Source organism: Manis javanica, chromosome 4 (genome assembly GCF_040802235.1).
Source record: "Manis javanica isolate MJ-LG chromosome 4, MJ_LKY, whole genome shotgun sequence".
NCBI lineage: Eukaryota > Metazoa > Chordata > Mammalia > Pholidota > Manidae > Manis > Manis javanica.
This window is the reverse complement of record NC_133159.1, coordinates 20,402,409-20,419,886: the sequence shown is the minus strand read 5'-3', so window position 1 is coordinate 20,419,886 and position 17,478 is coordinate 20,402,409. Positions and strand designations below refer to the sequence as shown.

The following is a 17,478-nucleotide window of genomic DNA, read 5'->3' as shown; positions in this document are numbered from 1 at the left end:
AGGCAAGGCTGCTCTATAAATGCTTATTCAGGAGGAGTGTAGCAAGGTGTGTTGAATGAACCATATTTTCACAGCCACTGGAGGGCTTAGCCAAGCAGGCTTCCAAGTGGAAGCATGGAGGGGGGCGTGGTACAGGGAAGATCTGAGCTCTTATCTGCAGGATCCTGGGAGGAGGGGAGCCAGCCAGCTCCACTGTGCACACAGGCTCCAGCCTAGGGGCAGATTCAGATACCCTTCAGGGTAGGCCCAGGGCCTAGGGCAGAGACCCCAGAGGCAGGCTCCAGAAATGCCTCAGGTCCACCACATAGCTACACCCAGAGAGAGGAGACCTGAAGCCTGGGGATCCACCACAGGCCCTCCCAACATGAGGCTGGCAAGCAAAAAGCCCTGCTGGGTCCTGGAGCCAGAAGGTGTGGTGGGGAAACAAAGGGCAGAGCCTGCCCTGGGGAGGATAGGCATTGGGCCCTTCCCCTTCTGGGCCTTGGAGGGAGGGGGCCCCTTGGGTGCATGGGGGAGGCAGCAAGGAGGCCTTTCCCTACAGTACCCCTTCAAAAGGTCATGGGGTAGCCTGGGGACCCCCAACCTTCTGCAAGCCTGGGGACAGGGCTCTAGTTCCTGGTTTCCTTGCTGTTTCCAAGCTGCTCCTGAAACCCACTCCTCACTGAGGAAAAATACATTTGGAATCAAATGGACCTGGGTTCAAATCTCAGCATAACTCCTTACTAACTGACTTGGCAGATTAAATGTCACCTTGAGCAATGCCTTGGGCAAGCGCATTTAAAGGTAACATGCACTCTCCATGCCCTTCCCTACTTCTCTGAGGACTGTTCACTCTGACATTACCACATTTAAATTTTGTTTTTTAATTACTGTGTTCCCTGGCTGTCATTTACACTGTGCACAAGGATAGCAGTGAATGAATGAAGGCCTATTACTCTCAGAGCCTCCACTTCCTCTTCTGTAAAATAGGGAGAGCAATAGTACCACCCAGTAGGCCATGGTGATACATGAAGTGTTTGGCCCAAAACTTGGCACAGGGGAGGTGATTGCTGAAGGGGGTGTCTTTTCCCAGGGACCTTCCAGGAGGGTGGGAAGAGATGATCCTGCTTGATTTGACCTGGTGGGGCCTCCTCACTTTCTGTCTGGATTGGAGTTGTGTGTAGTACTGCCCAGGCCTGCCCTCCACTAGCTCTGACCCAGCCCCTGTTGGTATATCCATTCCCCTTGGATTCCTGTAGCCATTGTTGGGTTGGGTCTTGAACACCAGGGAAGAGACCTCAGGCCAGGAAGATGAGGAAACACCTAGGTCCCAGCCTGGCACAGTCTAAGTGGCTGTTTCTCTTAGGGCCTCAGTCTCCCCATCTGTATAATGGAGAGATAGGCCAGACTGCTGTGCAGGCCACACCTCCAGGATCTGCCAACTTCTACGGCCTAGGAGGCGTGGCTAGTCAGAGCTTTCTCTTCAGCCACACCCCAAATCTGCCCCTACCCTTCCCTGATGAACAGATTCTCTCTGGTTTCAAAACACTCAAAGCTAGGGTCCTGTACACTTATGTCCATGTGCACACACCATCACCCACCTTTGCACAGAAAAGAAGCTCTTCAGCTGCAGAATGACCAGACCCCATCTACCACCTCCCAAATGTGACTGCTGGCTCTGAGAATGATCTCCAACACAAATCAGGGTCCGGAATCATCCTAAGAAGATGAGAGACCATTGGCTGAAGGAGAAAGCACAGGTTCTGGAAACAGATGTCCCATTGGGCCAGCCCCTCACCCTCCCTCAGCTGCAGCTTCCTCATCTGTAAAATGGAGAAGATAACCTGTGCCATGGGATGCTTGTTAGGCATAAATCAGGTAACACAGTGCCTAGCACAAAATAAACACCCTGAGCAGAAGGTACTGTTGTTATTAAGGAAACTGACATGCTTTGAGTACACGCATTGTGCTATAGACTCAAATAAAGCTAATGCGGGCAGGATGTAGGCATCCTCAACCCAAGAAGGGTACGATAGTCTGGCTCCTGTCCCCAGGGAGAGGTGGAGTCTTCCCCTGCTTGGGTCTGAGCAGAGGGGCCCATCAAATTGGCTTCTGGGGGTATGGAGGTGTCACTTGCCAGTTACACTCCACTCTGGGTCTCCAGCTCTCCAGATACCCCAAGACTGCCCTAGGCCTGGTCTAATACTCCTATTCCAGACTCTCCCATCAGGCCCATCCCATTTGCTACACATGCACACACAAACATTTATCACAAAATCATTTTTTATTGAGGGTTGGGTCAGGGACAGGACTAGGGAAGCACTGGGGGCCATACCCTGGCTGGCAGGGGGGTCAGGTGTTGGCTTGCACCCTGCCTCCTCTAGGGCACCACAGGGTGAGGCCTGGCCTCCAGCCCCTGGCTGAGGTGCTGGATGCCAGGCTGGAATGGAGTTGGGGTTGTGATCTGGTCCCGGCTGCCTGGCCGGCTGCAGTTTCCCCCAAACGGCCACCAGAGGGCAGCCAGCCCCCAGAGCAGAGGAATTCTCGGTTGCTCAGGTGATGGCTTCTTAAAAAAATAAAAAACCAGAGGCTGGTATGTTCCCCCTGCAAACCCGAGGTGGGTGGGCCTCGGGAGAAGGCTCTGGTTTCTATGATCTCTTCGATAAAAAATAAGCAAAAATAATAACAAAATATGTGGTTTCTCTTTCTCCCTTTTCCCCTTCAGGAACTGAGGTCCGAAATGGGGGTATGGGGACTGAGGGTACCCTGGTATGGCCTGGATTTCAAGGTGTGGGTCTTTTTTTTCCCCTTACTACCCATAAACTAAAAAATAAGTAAATGAATAATAAATAGATACTCTCTTTGTATGTGCATATATATATATATATATAGATAGATAGATAGATAGATAAATCTCTCTCCTATCTAGGCAACTGAGTGACTAACCTCTCTGACTCTTTAGCTCAGAAATTCAGAAGTAAAGAGACATGGTCAAGGTCAAGGGAGGAAGATCAGGAACTTGGAATGGCACTGTAAAACACCCAGCAGCATTCTGGATCTCCAGGCCAGCTGGGCTGTGGGACATTTCTGAGTGGAATCCTGACCACCTGAACATTCTAGAACCATAGAGCCTGCTGGGCCCTGCAGGGATCTGGACAGAATCCTGTGAAACACCCAATGTCCTAGAACTCCAGAACCAGCTGGGTCTTGGGGGTGTGGAGCTGGGGAGTTGGAAAAAAGCCCTGAAGGGCCTAACATTCTGGAATTCTGTAGTGATCAGGGCTGAAGGGTCGGTCACCAGGATGTGACTAGACATCACTGGGGGAACGGGATCTAAAGGGAATCTTAGAAGAGGAACAGCAGCAGCAGACAGCCCACAGCACCTTCTGCACGTCCTGGTTGCGGAAGGCATAGATGATGGGGTTGATCATGGAGTTGTAGGTGGCAGGGAGCAGGGTGAGATAGGTGTAGAGAGGTGGGGAGTGGGCATCACCCAGCAGGCAATAGACAGTGAAGGGAAGCCAGCAGGCAGCAAAGGCGCCAAGCACCACGGCCAGGGTGGCAATGCCTTTGCGGGTGGCCACATAGTGGGAGGCAGGCAACAGATGCCGCTGGAGCGCAATCTGCTGGGCATGGCGGCAGACGATCCGGCAGATCTGGGCATAGAGCTGCAGCATGATGCCAAACACCATGAAGAAGGCAATGGCCAGGACCACCAGATGGTTCTTGGAGAGTGGATATACCACACCACATGTGGCCTGGGCATCCAGGCAGTTCCAGGCCAGCACGGGTAGCAGCCCCAGGCCCAGTGCACCTCCCCACACCAGAGACAGCATCACGTAAGTCCGAGTCACCGTTGTCTCTGAGTAGTAGGTGAGCGCATTGTACAGAGAAAGGTAGCGATCAACAGTGATGGCCAGTAGGCTGCCGATGCTGGCAGTAAAGGCCATTGCCAGCACGCCAACCAGCACCAGCCTCATCTCCGCCGAGCCAATGCAGAAGACAGCAGCAAAGTGGAGGACCAGGCCCAGGCCTGCCAGCAGGTCTGCCACAGCTAGGCTGCCCACCAGCAGGAACATTGGGGCACGGAAGGTTGGGGTGCCCACAATGATGGCCACCACCAGCGCATTCTCACAGGACACCAGGGTGCCTGAGATGCACAGCACCACGTCCCAGGCCCTGGGTGATGGCAGTGGTGCTTCTGGGCCTGTAGGCCCCTCTGCTGAGCCCACACTGCTCATGTTCATGCTGCCTGAGCCAGCGGAGAGCCAGGCCAGGGGTCTGCCTGCACCCCACATCATGGTACCTGTAGGGAAAGGTCCTGTAGTGAGAAGCTGGCAGGGCTGGGTGCAGGGTCTGGAGGGGGTTAGGTGCCTCTCAGGATACACGTCTGGGTACTGATGCCTTGTCCCCCACTCATGCTCGGGGGCTCCTTCTAGGATACTTTTGTCCTCTGCCATGCCCCCAGGCCAGCAAGGGTCTCTTTTCCTGGGGATCTCTGTTCTTGTGTCTCTTCACTTTCCCTTCCAACTCTCTGGGTCCTGCAGACCTCTTTCTACCACGTGTGTGAACAGAGGAGAACCAGATGAGGGGCAACCATAAATGGATGGGGAGATGCCCAGAAAGGCCCAGGACTGGGGGAGGGAAACATCTCAAGACTAAGGGCTGCTCTGCTCCACCCCCATCAGGGAGGATGACGCTCAGTTTCTGAGGCTCGCCAGACCCCTCACGACTCTCAGTATTACCATACCCAGACTCCGCCCCCAGGGAATGTGCATGAAGCTCCAGCTGGCCCCTAACCTGCACTCCTGGGCTAACAACACCCACCAAACCAGCACCCACCAAAAACACACCCTCCCAGACTTCTGTCCCCGGTCAGACCCTCTTTCTGCCTGAACCTCTGGGTCTTTAGAACAGACACCCTCTGCTGTAATCCTGGATCCCAGAGTCAGACCCCTCCTGCTCGGATACCTGGATCTCGGGCCTGACTCCGCCTCTTGCCTGGATGTCTGGATCCTTAAGTCAAGACACCTCCTCCTACTCAGACACCGGGATCCCTGCCTCAGCCGCCTCCTGCCGGCCCAACCTCAGATGACCATCAGTCCCTCTAGGGCCTTGGGTCCCTGTAGAAGTGCCCACTCTCCACCTGGTCACGCAGCTGACAGCTCTCCCACCCGGACAGTGTGTCCCCGCCTGCTAGCCCAGTATCTGGGTTCCCGGTCTCGACCTCCGACCCCGGCCAGCAGCTGAGAGCCTTACCACGGCCCAGCGCCCCAGCATCCTGCATGCCCTTCCGGACGCCTGGGGCCCGCGGCGGAGCCTGCTACTCACCTCCTGAGACCTGGCGCGGCCGAGCCGCGGGGAGGCTCCGCTCGGGTCCGGGCAGCGCTGGGTGTGCACGGACCCCAAGAAGCCCCCGCGGCCGCGGGAGAAGAGGCGTGAGTCACCCCGCCCCGCCCCCGGCCACCGGCTCGGTGACGTTAGCAGGCCGGCTGGCCAATGGGCACGTCGCGCTGGGGCGCTGCGCGCGTCGCGCGGCATAGTAATAAGGCCTCGCACCGCCCGCTCCCCCATTCATAAAAAGCGACCGTGGCCGCGGCCCCGCCCCCTCCAGAGACGGCCCGCGCTGTCCTTGACTCGGCGCCCTCTGCGGGCAGAGGGTCTCCGGGGTGCTGGCGGGAGAGCGTTGGAGAAGTCTCAGGGAGGCTGCGGGGGGTGTGCGCGGGGAGCGGAAAGGGGACCCGGACAGGCTGTGGGGCGGTGGGACCCTCGGGTGGCGGAGACAGACTGATGGAATTAAGGTGATGGAGACCGAGTGATGGATGCCGGGTGAGGATGACGGGGGGTTGTCAAGATGAAGGGGTCCTGAGGTGATCGTGACAGGAGCACGAGGGACTAGGGAGGTGGGTGGCAATGACGAGCATTGTGACAGGATCCTAGGGGATGGTGGCCGGGGAACGCTGATGTAGAGAAGGAACCATGGGCAGAGTGAGGGTGACTCTGTGGCAGGATGGAGTTCAGGGATCCCAGGGATGACAGAGGTGGTGGCAAAGGAAAGGGAAGATGGAGTGTCCTAGTGATAGGACTTCAGGTCACCATGACCCTGACATAAGTGCTGAGGTACTGAGGTGACAAAGCTAAGAGGTGAGGTTTGCATGGTCCTGAGATGACCGTACCAGGTGACTGTGGTGAGTGGGCCCCAGGATGAATGGGACAGGGTAGAGCATCTGGATTGATGGTGACCAGGCAGGTAAGTTGCTCCAGGGCAGGTCCTCGTGATGCTGGGGCTGGGATAAAGAGTGACAGGGTGACGTCACTCGTGTCAGCCCAACAGCGCCCTCATGGCACGGGAGGGGTGGGCCTGGCAAGATTTCAAAACCTGAATTATTTATTCAAGGATCTGGAAAGCCAGCAGGGTGGTGTGGTGGGGAGGCACTTCCCCGAAGCAGCGGGAGAGGGAGAGTCAGGAAGAACTTGGAAGCAGAAAACCTAGCAGCTGAGTCCCCAGGGCACGCCCCTCTCAACCTCCTATCTTTGGCATCCTGGCAGGGTAGGACACAGAGAAGGAGCTCTCCCTGCCCCAACCCTGCCTGCTCTTAGTCCCAGGGAACACCCCCTGCTGACTTCTCCCCATGTGGCCGACAAGGCCAGGCCTGGGGGAGGGGACCTGACTGCTCTTCCCCCACCTGTCTCTAGCTTTGATGCTCACTGGACTCATCTAGGCCTGTGGGTTGCAGGTGGGGGGCAGGAATCAGGTTAGAGCTTGAGGGAAGCAGGACAGCCCACATCCCAGGCTGTACCAACTACTACTCCCAACATCGCCACCACTGCAGCTCCCAGTCAGTGTCGGTCAGGGGGAAGGAGGTGGCAGGGTACATGGGAGAGGAGGTGGTTGGGGCTTGTGGTGAGCTTGGAGTGTTTAGCTGGTGGACGCAGTCAGGAGTATGGATTGGATTCAAATTCCAGTTCTTCCATTTCCTTGCTGCGTGACTCTGAATGAGTTTCTTAGGCTCCTAATGTCTGTTTTCTCATCTGTAAGATAGGGATAATGTAAGTATACTGCATAGGCTTGTTGGGAGGGGCTGGTGTGTTATCAGCACTGGCCGTGTTGGCTACCAATAGTATATCTGCCAGGAGGACATCTGGGAGGCCTAGGTATGCAGGTAGTAACAGGTTCTAGGGGAAGATGAAATCACCCAGGGGAGGGAGCAGAGTGATGTGGGGCCTCAGGGAATCCACCACTGAGAGCACAGACTGGGTGGCAGTGTTTCTGCCCCTGGACCTTTGCACTGGCTCTTCCCTCTGCCTAGAACTCCTTCACTTTGTTTAGATCTCTACACCCAAGTCACTTCTTCAGAAGCAGCTTCTCTGGCCTCTATCCTAGATTTAGGGCTTGAGCAAGGATCACCTTGTCCTTATGTTGATTGCGGAGTCTGCATAACAACCAGAGTAGGAGCATGAGACCTCCAAGCATGAACACGCCCATCCCAGCCATGCCCGCCCACTCCTTGACGTGGGAGAGAGCTCTGAGGAACCAGGAAGAGAGTCCTTCTGCTACGGAGATATCTAGACGGGTGGAGTTGATGTGGATTATTTCTCGCCGCAGTTCTTCTAGTGCTCCATCAAAGTCCTGGGACCAGTTTCCTGAAAGATACTGGGACAGGCCTCGTGACAGATTAGTGAAAGCATTTAATACTTCTGTTAGTGATCCTGGCTTGTTTGTGGCTCTGTAATATGGCTGCGGCTAGGCCCGCGTTGGTGAGTGGCCCTCCTATTTCTCTACAGGCTTTCAACCAAGCGTGTATCCCTTTCTGTTTCCAGGGTGTTATCGCCTGTCTGCATTCCTTGGTACATTGTTCAAATACTAATTGCTCTACCAGGGGCATCGCTTGTTCCTGATCTCCAAATATTCTGCCTGCGGCCTCCATCATACGAGCGACAAAGTCAGAAAATGGCTCGCTCAGCCCCTGAATAATTTTTGTCAAATTGCCTGATACTTCTCCTTTGTTGGTGAGGGCTTTCCATGCCTTGGCAGCGCACGTGTTGATTTGTGCGTACACTGACTCCATAAGCCCGAACGGATTCTGCTAACTCCTTAACTTGTTTATGGCTCAGGGGCTGGTGAGAGCGTACACCGTTATCCTCAAATACAGGAAACATTTGTCTAATTGCCTGAAGAGTATCTGGGTGGCAAAAGGAGAGTGCACTCCCCTCCCCATCACTGAAGGGTCCTCCCTGTGCCGGTGATGTTCTGGTTCCCGGGATTCGGCACCACTCTCTCTGCTTTCCCTGATTTATTATTTTTCAGAGCACTTATACTCCCAAAATTAAAAAGTTATTCATGTATTTTCTTTTTTACTGTGTATCAGCCCTACCAGAATATAAGCTTCAGGAGGGTATAAACTTTGTAATGTTTTCTGCAGGAGAACAGCACCTGGCATGTAGTAGCTGTTAAACAAATATTTGTTGACTGGGTGATTAAAGAAAAAAGCAGCCTTTAGAGAAAGAGAAGGAAAACACAGAGGGCATAGCAATATGTGCTGGGCCAAGGTGAAGTGTCAGAGAGAATACAGTGTCATGAGCACCCTAGGCCCCAGGCACCCACTTTCTACCCCATTAGCACTGGGTCCCAGCAACTGCCCAGAGAGGGTGGTCTCAGAGAGGGTGAAGACTGCTAGGAGGTTGGCATGAAGGGGGTGTATGAGACAGTATCTTCTGCTATATTGAGTGGCAATGATCTTTTTTTTTTTTTAATTTTCAGAGGTTATTAATCCTTTCATGAAACATCTGCAGTCACTATAGACACAGTCATTGCAGAATCTTCACTTGTTCTTTCTGCAGCACCAACATTGATTGGCCTTTACCATCCCCCTGACTTTCTTCATTCTGGTCTCACATTCCATTTGCCGTTTTCTTGAGCAGCCATGTCTTGCAAGGTTGTGTTAGGGTTCATTTCTCTTTGCAAAATTCAAGGAATTATAAATCATGCTCAAGCCAGTTGTCTTGCACCACCAAAATGGGTTCTGACTCCAAATATCAAGATGACATCTGGCGTGGTCTTGTACATTCTGGCTAGTTTTTCTCAAATTTCTGTTTTAGGTACTGTTGCCTTTCCAAGGTGAAGAACATCAGTGACCATGTTTCCACTGAAAAAGTTGGTTGGTCATGAAGCTCCTGATCCGGATAGGTACTGTGTGGTTCTTGACGGAGGGCACTCCTCACACAGTCAGGGAGGAAGAGAGTACATTGGTACGTCTAACCATGAGAAATCCCGGAGATCCCAAAGACTTGAGGGAGGCTGTGGATTTCACATGGGAGCTCTCTCATGTTCCCAAACTACCACATGCCAACAGGAGAGTTGAGGCCTTCACTGCCAACCAAGTCACCTCCCCGTAGATTTGCTGCCTAGAGGAAGAGGCAGTCCTTCCTCTCCTCTCCTTCTCATGCCCTCTGCCCTCCCTCCTTGCTTCCTCCCCACCACTGACACTCCCGGATGCCAAACCAGAGCCCAGTGCTTACAACAATTTCAAACCCATTTCATAGGTGAAACCCATAGAAGCCAAAGGACTTGTCCCAAATCACACAGTAAGTGGCAGACTGGGCTCTGACACCCGTTTGCCTGTAACCAAATCCAGCGTGCCTTCCTTTCTAGGCTAGATGTCCCCGACTTGCCAGAAGCAGCTGGGAGTGAAGTTTGACCCGGGCTGACAACACCTGCAGTTCCCCAGATTGCCACCAGGTGGCTGTGAGTGCTCACTGCCAGGTAAGACTTCCTCCTTACCTTGTCCCTCTTCAAATCTGGGGGATCCTGGGAGGCGGGGCTCTCAAAGGAGGTGTACGTGTGTGTATAATAATATCATACACCACTGCGATATAACGAGTTATGAGAAATATATATATGGTCATTCAGATGATCAAAAATATATTTCTCAGAGATACTGGATCTTCATTCACAGTTCCTGAAAATGCTTCCGAGCCATAAAGGTCAAATGGGTGTCTTGTTCTTGCATCAAGAGTCTTTTGGACCCCTCCTAAGGGTAGGGGCTTGTTACCAGGGGAACCAACCGAGGTGGGCACTCTCAGTCTCCAACCCCAACGCCTGGGAAGGGAGAAGGTTGAGGGGCTAGAGACTGAATCGGCCAATGGTCAATGATTTAGTCAGTTATGACTATGCAATGAAGCTCTCGCAGAAACCCTAGAGAAGTGCCTTTTGCTCTCTCTCTCTTTTGCACCCTGCTTCTCTGTCAGAGAGAGCTTCTATGCTTGGGGAACCAGAATGTTTCCACTTGCCACTAAGCCAAGCCCCAAGGCTCCACGAGGATAGAAGCTTCTTTCTTTGGGACCTTGCCCTATGTCTCTCTTCATCTGGCTGTTAACTTGTATCCTTTATTAAACTGGTAAAAGTAAGTGTTTTCCAGAGTTCTGTGAGCCACTCTAACAAATTAATCAAATCTAAGGAGAGGTCCTGGAAACCTCCAATTTATAGCCACTGGGTTAGAAGCAAGATTAACAGTCTAGAGCTTGTGACTGGTATGTGGAGTCAGGGGTGGAGGGCAGCCTTATAAGATGGAGCCCTTAACCTGGAGAATCAGTGCTATTTCTGGGCAGGTAGTGTCAGAATTGAGTTGAGTTTTTGGACACCTGCTGGTGTTTGAAAAGTGCTCTGTATCATGTATAGGAAAGCCCCCCACCGCACACGTTGAAATTAGTTTGGGAACCCTTAGAGGAATTGGTGTCAGTATAGTTGGATTTGCTGGGAAGGAGTTGGGGTCAGTACAGTGGGATTTGCTGGAATGGCCCCATCACACAGAAATATGTGGTTTTCCCAGAGGAAGAATGAAAGGTTGGGGGATGAGGAACCTTTGTTGCCTGGGTGGCTGCTTAGTCACCCAAGGTAGAAAACCTTAAAGGAACCACACAAGAATCTGTGTGTCAGTGCACACTGTTAGCACAGACTCACTAATTCATTCAGTCAATACTAACTGACAGTTCCCCTGGGCTTGAGTATGAGTGGGTGCTATGGACAGAGAGATGACTAGCCACATCTATGCATTTTTAACATTCAATAAATATTTATTGCATATATTCTATTTGCCAGATATGGTTCTAGGCACAGAGGATACAGCAATTAACAAAAATCCCTGCCTTCTTCATGGAATTTCCATTCCGATGGGGAGAGATGGACAATCTACAAAGAGATACTTAATATGATATTAAATAGGAGCCCCTGAGGTTCTCACAGACCAGTGGGACAGGTAAACATGTACACAGTTACTACATGGTACAGTATGGTTACTTAACATGTGCCCACTTAGCCCTTACATGAGCAGGGAGTTAGCTAAAGAAGACAAACATGCTTCCTACCCTCATGAAACTTACAGGCTAGGAAACACATGAGTCATTAATTATACATTTGATACATGTTCTGAAGGCAAAAGGAAATGTCATGATATAGAGGAACCAGGAGAGCTATGTGAAGAAGGGAGGTCATGAAGGAACTCACCGGAAGAGAGAATAAAAGCATTTCAAGGAGAGGGCACGATGACTGAGTCTCTGAGGAGGGAAAGGGTATGTTTGAGGAATGGAGAGGAGGCTAGTGTGTGGGGCACAGTGAGCCAAGGGGAGAGGTGGGGGTTGAGCTCAGAGAGGTGCACAGGGAGACGATCACGTAAGTCATGAAAAGCAGTGAAATGGGAACTACTGCTGGGCTTAAAGCAGGGGAGTGATATAATTTAAGTTTCAAAGGATCACTCTGACTGCTGTGCGGAGACAGACTGGAGGTGGAAGCGGAGGCAGGAGCCCTACTCCGAGGTCACTGCAGTTGCCTGGACATGAGGTGGGGTGACGGTGAGCGTTCAGGAACTGGAAAGCTGATGAATTCAGAGCTGGTAGCTGGGACAAGCGCTGCACCAGCTTAGTCTTGCTCAGGGACAGTCACAGAGGGCCTCCTGCAGGAGGTGACCCATTAGTGGTATCATAAAAGATTTGTTTGCAGACACATGGAGTCAGAGGAGGAGGACCCTCCAAGAGAGAGAAGAGCTATAGGATAAAGGCAGGAGGTACGCAGAGGAGGTTTGCCGGAGTTGTTCCATCTTCGCAGAGAGATCCACAGGAGAATGTATGGTTTGTTAGTAGTAAGTAGTTGTAACTGTTAACTATTGTTAGTTACAGGTGTGCAGCTGGGTCGGGAGCACTGGGCTGGAGGTGGAGAGATGAGGTTTGCTGGCCTTCACAAGGGAACTGGTGACAGAGGAAGGGCCAAGAAGACTCCAGGTGAGGTGGAATAGGGCTCAGGACTGAAGTGGGCCACCAGCGGTGAAGAACGGGGAGGGAGTGGGAGAGAGGGGAGGGAAGGAGGTGGGTCGGAGGAAGAGGAGGTGCCGCTAAGGAATCTGAGAAGTGGCTGCAGGAGAGGAAGCAGAGGAGGCTGACAGGGCGGGAGCCAAGGCGGGCGGAAGGCTGTGGAAAGGCCCCGTCGTCCCACTAACAATGAAACAGTGGCTTGGCCGGAGGGTGTGGTGGTTTGGAGGCAGACGTGGTGGGCTGAGGGGCAGAAGAGAGGAGGTGCAAGGAGTGCGAGGGCTGGGCTGGCAGTGTCTAGGGGGCAGCTAAAGGCCGTTCCCCAGTGGTGGCATCTGGTTGGGGGGTGCACTTGACAAAAACCGCCTTCGACGAGTCCTGGAAGCAGGAAAGCGAACTCGCTTCGGATCCAGGTTTTGTCACTAACTCTGTGACCTCGGATTAGTCACTCACCGTTTCTGAACCCCGGTTGCTGCACTTGTGAAGCAGGAATAACAACTCGCCCCTAAGCAGTTTTCGTGAGGCTGTGGCTGGGGGCATCCGGGGACCAGGTCTGTGGCTTGTTCTGGACTCCGCCCCCTTTTGTTCGAACTCCGCCCCAGACCACTGAACCCACCTCACCTAGTGGCGTCCTCTAGCCAGGCCCTATAGGCCCTCCACCTCCGGAACACCAGGCCCCGCCCGGCGGTGCCATTGGCCAAGCCCGGCAGTGGCCACACCCACAAGGCCACGCCCCACTCGCCCAGGCTCCCCACACCTCCGTGTAACTGAGTCCAGAAGGGACGCGCGCCCCAGCTCTCCGCCGACCCCCAGGCCCCGGCCCCGCGTCCATGGCCGCGCAGGGACCCCGCCCCTCATGGGCTGCGTTCTGTGGCGGCTGCTGCTACCTCCTCCTGTGTGCCCAGCTCGCTGTGGCTGGTAACGCGGGCCAGGGTCTCGCTAGGGGCCCCAGGGACAGGCGGGGTGTGCTCCTTCACCCAGCCGCCTGCGCAGAAGCAGTCTGGACTTGGGGGCGGGAGGGGACTTTCCAGATGCAGGGCTCCAGGGGTGGGTGAAGGGGTCTCTAGCTGTGTGTGGAGCCCCGTGTGTGTATATGTAGGCTCCAGGTGTGGGGGATTAGGGAGCTTCAGATGTATAGAATGAAGCCCCCCAGGTGTGTCTAGCAAAGGCGGCTCCAAATCTATCTGGCAACACCAGGTGTATGCAAAGAGAGGGCAGTGTGGGTGAATGTGGGTAAGCATGTGTTTGTGGAAACTCCAGATGTGCAGTGGACTTAGGGGATTCCGGTGAGTGTATGTGCGCAGAGGGATGAGAGCCACAGTGGGGGGAAAGGGGGGCTGCAGCTCAGCGTCAAGGTGGTGTTCCTACCTGACTCCTACCGACTCCCAGGTAAAGGAGCTCCAGGCTTTGGGCGGGGAGCCCTGCTTCGCATGAACATCTGGCCAGCTGTCGGGGGGGCCTGCAAACAGCTGAAGCTCTGTGAACATTGTGTGGAGGGGGACAAAGCACACAACCTCTCTGGCTGTGTGTGGGAACAGTGTCGGCCAGAAGAGCCAGGTATGCAGTTGAGCCCTCCCCAAGTCAAGTGCCTTCAGTTCTGAACCCCAGGGCCTTGGCCCCTCTCCCCATATCTCTCCCCTACATCTTCTCCCACCAGGATATTGTGTGGCCCAAGCTGAGGTGGTCAAGGAAGGTTGTTCTGTCTACAATCACTCAGAGTCATGTCCAGGTAAGGGGGCTTCTGCTGGCCTAAGCCTCCAGGAAGGATCAGCCTCTCCAGGATTGGGCTATGCCTGGTGCTATGAACACCTGGGGCCAGTTTCAGTTCTGCATTTAGCTCACGGAGAAGTCTCTTCCCCTCTCTGGCCTGCTTCCTCATCTGTAAATTGGTACAGTCAGAGGATCCAGGACAGACATGTGTAGGGGATGGGGAGTTAGCTCTTCCAATGTAAAATAGAGTAAGAAGCTCAGAAAGGAATGGGGAGAGGGCTTCCTGGAGGAAATGGCATCAGAGATGACCCATATGGTACTGTGGAATTAAGGAAGTGTGTGGATTAAGGCTTGAAAGTATGTCAAGTGGACCTAGGCCTGGGACAGGGGGTTTGAGCTGAGTCAGAAGTCCACCTGTTGGCCTGGGCTGTGATCTTGATGGGAGTTGGGGGTGGGAGGGCTGGTTTATTATGGATTATCTGTCTTTTCAGCTGCTCACCACCACCCCACCTATGAACCAAAGACAGTCACAACAGGTGGGTGCTACCTGAAGGCTTGGGGTGGTGGGAGGGCTGGAGGTGCAGAGAAGGGCAGAGCGGGGTCCAGGCCCTCACCTGCTCTGTGACTTCAGCCCTGTGACTTCTGCTGGGCCATTTCCACATCTGTAAAATGGGTTGGGTAATACCTTGCAGAGTTGCTGTGAGGACTTTGTGAGAGGCTGTACAGTGCCTTGTTCAGTGTTTGATGCATAGAAGGTGATCAAGAAATGAAGGTTTCTATCCCCTTTCCCCAACACCAGTTCTGGCAACTCATGGTGACACCCCTTGGGAGCTGCCCTTGGTGCTGAATGTGTATGGCTCAGGTTGCCCATGAGGTGTAATTCAGTGACTTCCTACTGCAACCTCCAGGCCTAGAAAAGGTCACAAAGCAGGTTCCTGGCTGAGCAGTGGCAAGCACCCCACCCCTTGGTTCCCCCAGCTCCTTAGGGCTTGGAGGTCACCAGACTTGGCAGGGACTTGGATGAATAGGCCCTTGGTTAATTAAAGCCAGAAATGTGATCTCAGAGGCTGAATTATTGATGGCTCAGCTCACTTCTGCTTGAGCCCCAGATCAGTCTCATGCAGCTATGGCTTCCCTCGTCTGCTCCTTTTACCCCCAGTGTCCTTTCTGAGGTTCCCTGAGCTGAAGCTGGGACCCACCTCTGCCCTGCACACTCTTAGACCTCTGTACACAACCTACACCCTCTGGAGGTGGACCCAGCTCCCAGCTGGGCCTCTGTCCACTGCTGCAGAATAATATTCCACCCCCAGCCCTGCCCTGCCCTGGGCACCTGGCCCAGGGCCTGAAACAGAATCCCTGGTGGAAGTTGATGGCTAACATAGCACAGCTAGGAGCCACCCAGACAGCCTGGTAACTATGGGCCCTGAGTTGGGGCAGAGGAGATGGTCTGTGTGAGTCTGGCTGTGTCTTAATTGTGAGGTGACTTCAGACCTGTTTGGCCCTCCAAGCTTCATCCTCTGGTACACATTATCTAGTGTCCTTTTATCCACTCAGCAGGGCTAGGGCCTTCACTTCTTCCTCCATTCCTTCCCTCTCTACGAGCTCTGATGTTGGATGGCTTTAGGGTCTTGGGCCTTAGGCATCCTGAAAAGGTACCACATCATCTGAATCTGGGCTTTGAACCCCTAGATCCAAGGCTGAAAGGGACTCTGAGCTGAAGGGGTCCAGGTGCCTGAGCTCTGGGTCTGTCATCAACCTGTTGGTTCAGTTTAGGACACAGTTTGGAAGGGAGCTCAGTCACCTCTGCCCCATGTTGTTAGGAGGCCCAGGGAGGGTGTAAGAGTCATCAAGCAACCCAGCAAATCAGGAGCCAGGGCTGGAGACAGGCTCCACTTATCCCAGCTGGGCACTGTCCCTCCCACCAGGCACTTCCCAGCTCCCCCCAGGATCTGGGCTGAACTCAATCTGACATCCACGGCTCTCACAGTGAGCACAGGGGCCTCCAGGTGACCTGTGCTGTTACTGGGGTGGGGCTGGGACCCTGGTCCACAGTGGCCTGCTATGACCTCAACCCTGCAGGGAGTCCCCCAGTCCCCGAAGCCCACAGTCCTGGCTTTGATGGGGCCAGCTTCATTGGGGGTGTCGTGCTGGTGCTGAGCCTGCAAATGGTGGCCTTCTTCATCTTGCGCTTCCTTAAGGCCAAGGATAGCACCTACCAGACACTGTGAGTACCTGGCCAGCCAGCAGAGTCCCAGCTCACTGCCCCACCCCACTTCTGCCCCTCGGGTCCCCTTTAGTGCCAGTGTACTGTCTTCTCAAATGGGCAGCCCTAAGGGCAATGCCTTCCTCCCAGTGCTCCCATGTGAACCAAACTCCTCCCTCTTCCAGTGGTGGGGTTCTCTCTGCTGGGTGTTGGCCATGGCAAGACTCAGCCTGGGCCCAGTGTCTGAGATCCCAGCTGAGCCCACCTGTCTTTGTCCCTCATGCTGCCAGCAGGGAGGAGAACCAGTAGGTGATAACCCAGGAGAGCCTTTGCCTGCAGCTCTGTGGCTGTGGCAGAATCCTGGGCCATGTGTGCAGTTTGGTTTTCCTCAGAAAAGGGGAGCTTCTCTGAGGCCCCTGTGTGCCGTGTGTGCTGTGGGGTGGGTCACTGCAGCCTCCATTACAGTGTTTGCTCCTCCAGCCATGGCCTGCTCTCTGGAGGTGGCGGTCCTCCGCCTGGCGGAGGCAGGGTCATGGCTCTGTCTGGCCTCTGCAGAATCTGACCCCCTTCAAGCCTGGGTTACACACTGACAGGGAAGGTGGATGAAGAGCCTGCCCTCTTGGCCCCCTTATAGGCACTGGGGGGTGGGAAAAGCTTTGGCCACCAATTCTGGCCCTTGGGTGCACTGAGCAGGCTCAGTGCCCTATACCTGACATCCCTGCCTGTCTTGGGCCTGATACCTGCAGCTGAGAGCATCCTTCAGCCACCTCCCATCTCGTCGTCATCCCTGTGGGCCATCTGCTTGGCACTGGCTCCCCCCGGCAACCTGGCCTGGGCACTGCCCACAAATAAAGGAACTCTTGCCATCACTGTGCCTCATGTTCCATGTCTTGGACTGTGTGTGGGGAGGTGGGGGAGTGCAGCCATTGTCCTCTCCTTAATAGCAATTCAGCCTTGGACTGTTGCTGTCTCCTTTTAAATTATTTTCATCTGCTATACATGTTGAATCCCCTCCCTCCACCGCTTTACAGATGAGGGTACAGAGACTCAGAAAGGGAAGTGTAGCTGTTCAGGGTCCCATAGAGGGACAGGGCAGGGCTGGGATTTGAATGCAGGTTTTTCTGACTCCAGAATGAGCAGAACTCCAGAACTCCCTTGCAGAGGTATCTCCAGACTCTCGCAGCTCCTAAAATGAGGTCTCTGCCTCAGTGACAAGGTGGAGATGCTCCTGGAACTATCAACAGCCATTTCTGGCCTTCCTCCTCAGGCCCTCCTGGAAAGCCCCA

General features: G+C 54.0%; 2 protein-coding genes and 1 pseudogene across 8 annotated transcripts; 1 reads left to right on the top strand and 2 right to left on the bottom strand.

The window, feature by feature from the left end:
• Positions 1 to 2,945: 2,945 nt before the first annotated feature.
• GPR3 (G protein-coupled receptor 3) lies at positions 2,946 to 4,439 on the bottom strand. The gene has a single exon (XM_037017714.2). The coding sequence runs from the start codon at positions 4,437 to 4,439 to the stop codon at positions 3,288 to 3,290; it is 1,152 nt and encodes a 383-aa protein (XP_036873609.1). The 3' UTR covers positions 2,946 to 3,287.
• CD164L2 (CD164 molecule like 2) lies at positions 4,273 to 17,064 on the top strand. Of its 7 annotated transcripts, none has more exons than XM_017675197.3 (9): positions 4,273 to 5,808; positions 9,079 to 9,228; positions 9,632 to 9,742; positions 12,151 to 12,252; positions 13,669 to 13,836; positions 13,937 to 14,008; positions 14,481 to 14,525; positions 16,069 to 16,213; positions 16,486 to 17,064. In XM_017675197.3, exons 4-9 carry the CDS (start codon positions 12,192 to 12,194, stop codon positions 16,499 to 16,501), a joined length of 507 nt encoding a protein of 168 aa, XP_017530686.1. In that variant the 5' UTR covers positions 4,273 to 5,808; positions 9,079 to 9,228; positions 9,632 to 9,742; positions 12,151 to 12,191; the 3' UTR covers positions 16,502 to 17,064. The 7 variants fall into 7 exon arrangements, with proteins under 7 accessions (XP_017530686.1, XP_073089565.1, XP_017530696.1 ...); XM_073233464.1 differs by having other exon boundaries at positions 4,275 to 5,417; positions 12,145 to 12,252; XM_017675207.3 differs by having other exon boundaries at positions 4,275 to 5,808; positions 9,079 to 9,166; positions 12,145 to 12,252.
• On the bottom strand, positions 8,802 to 9,167 carry LOC108406460 (small ribosomal subunit protein eS24 pseudogene; annotated as a pseudogene).
• Positions 17,065 to 17,478: the final 414 nt, after the last annotated feature.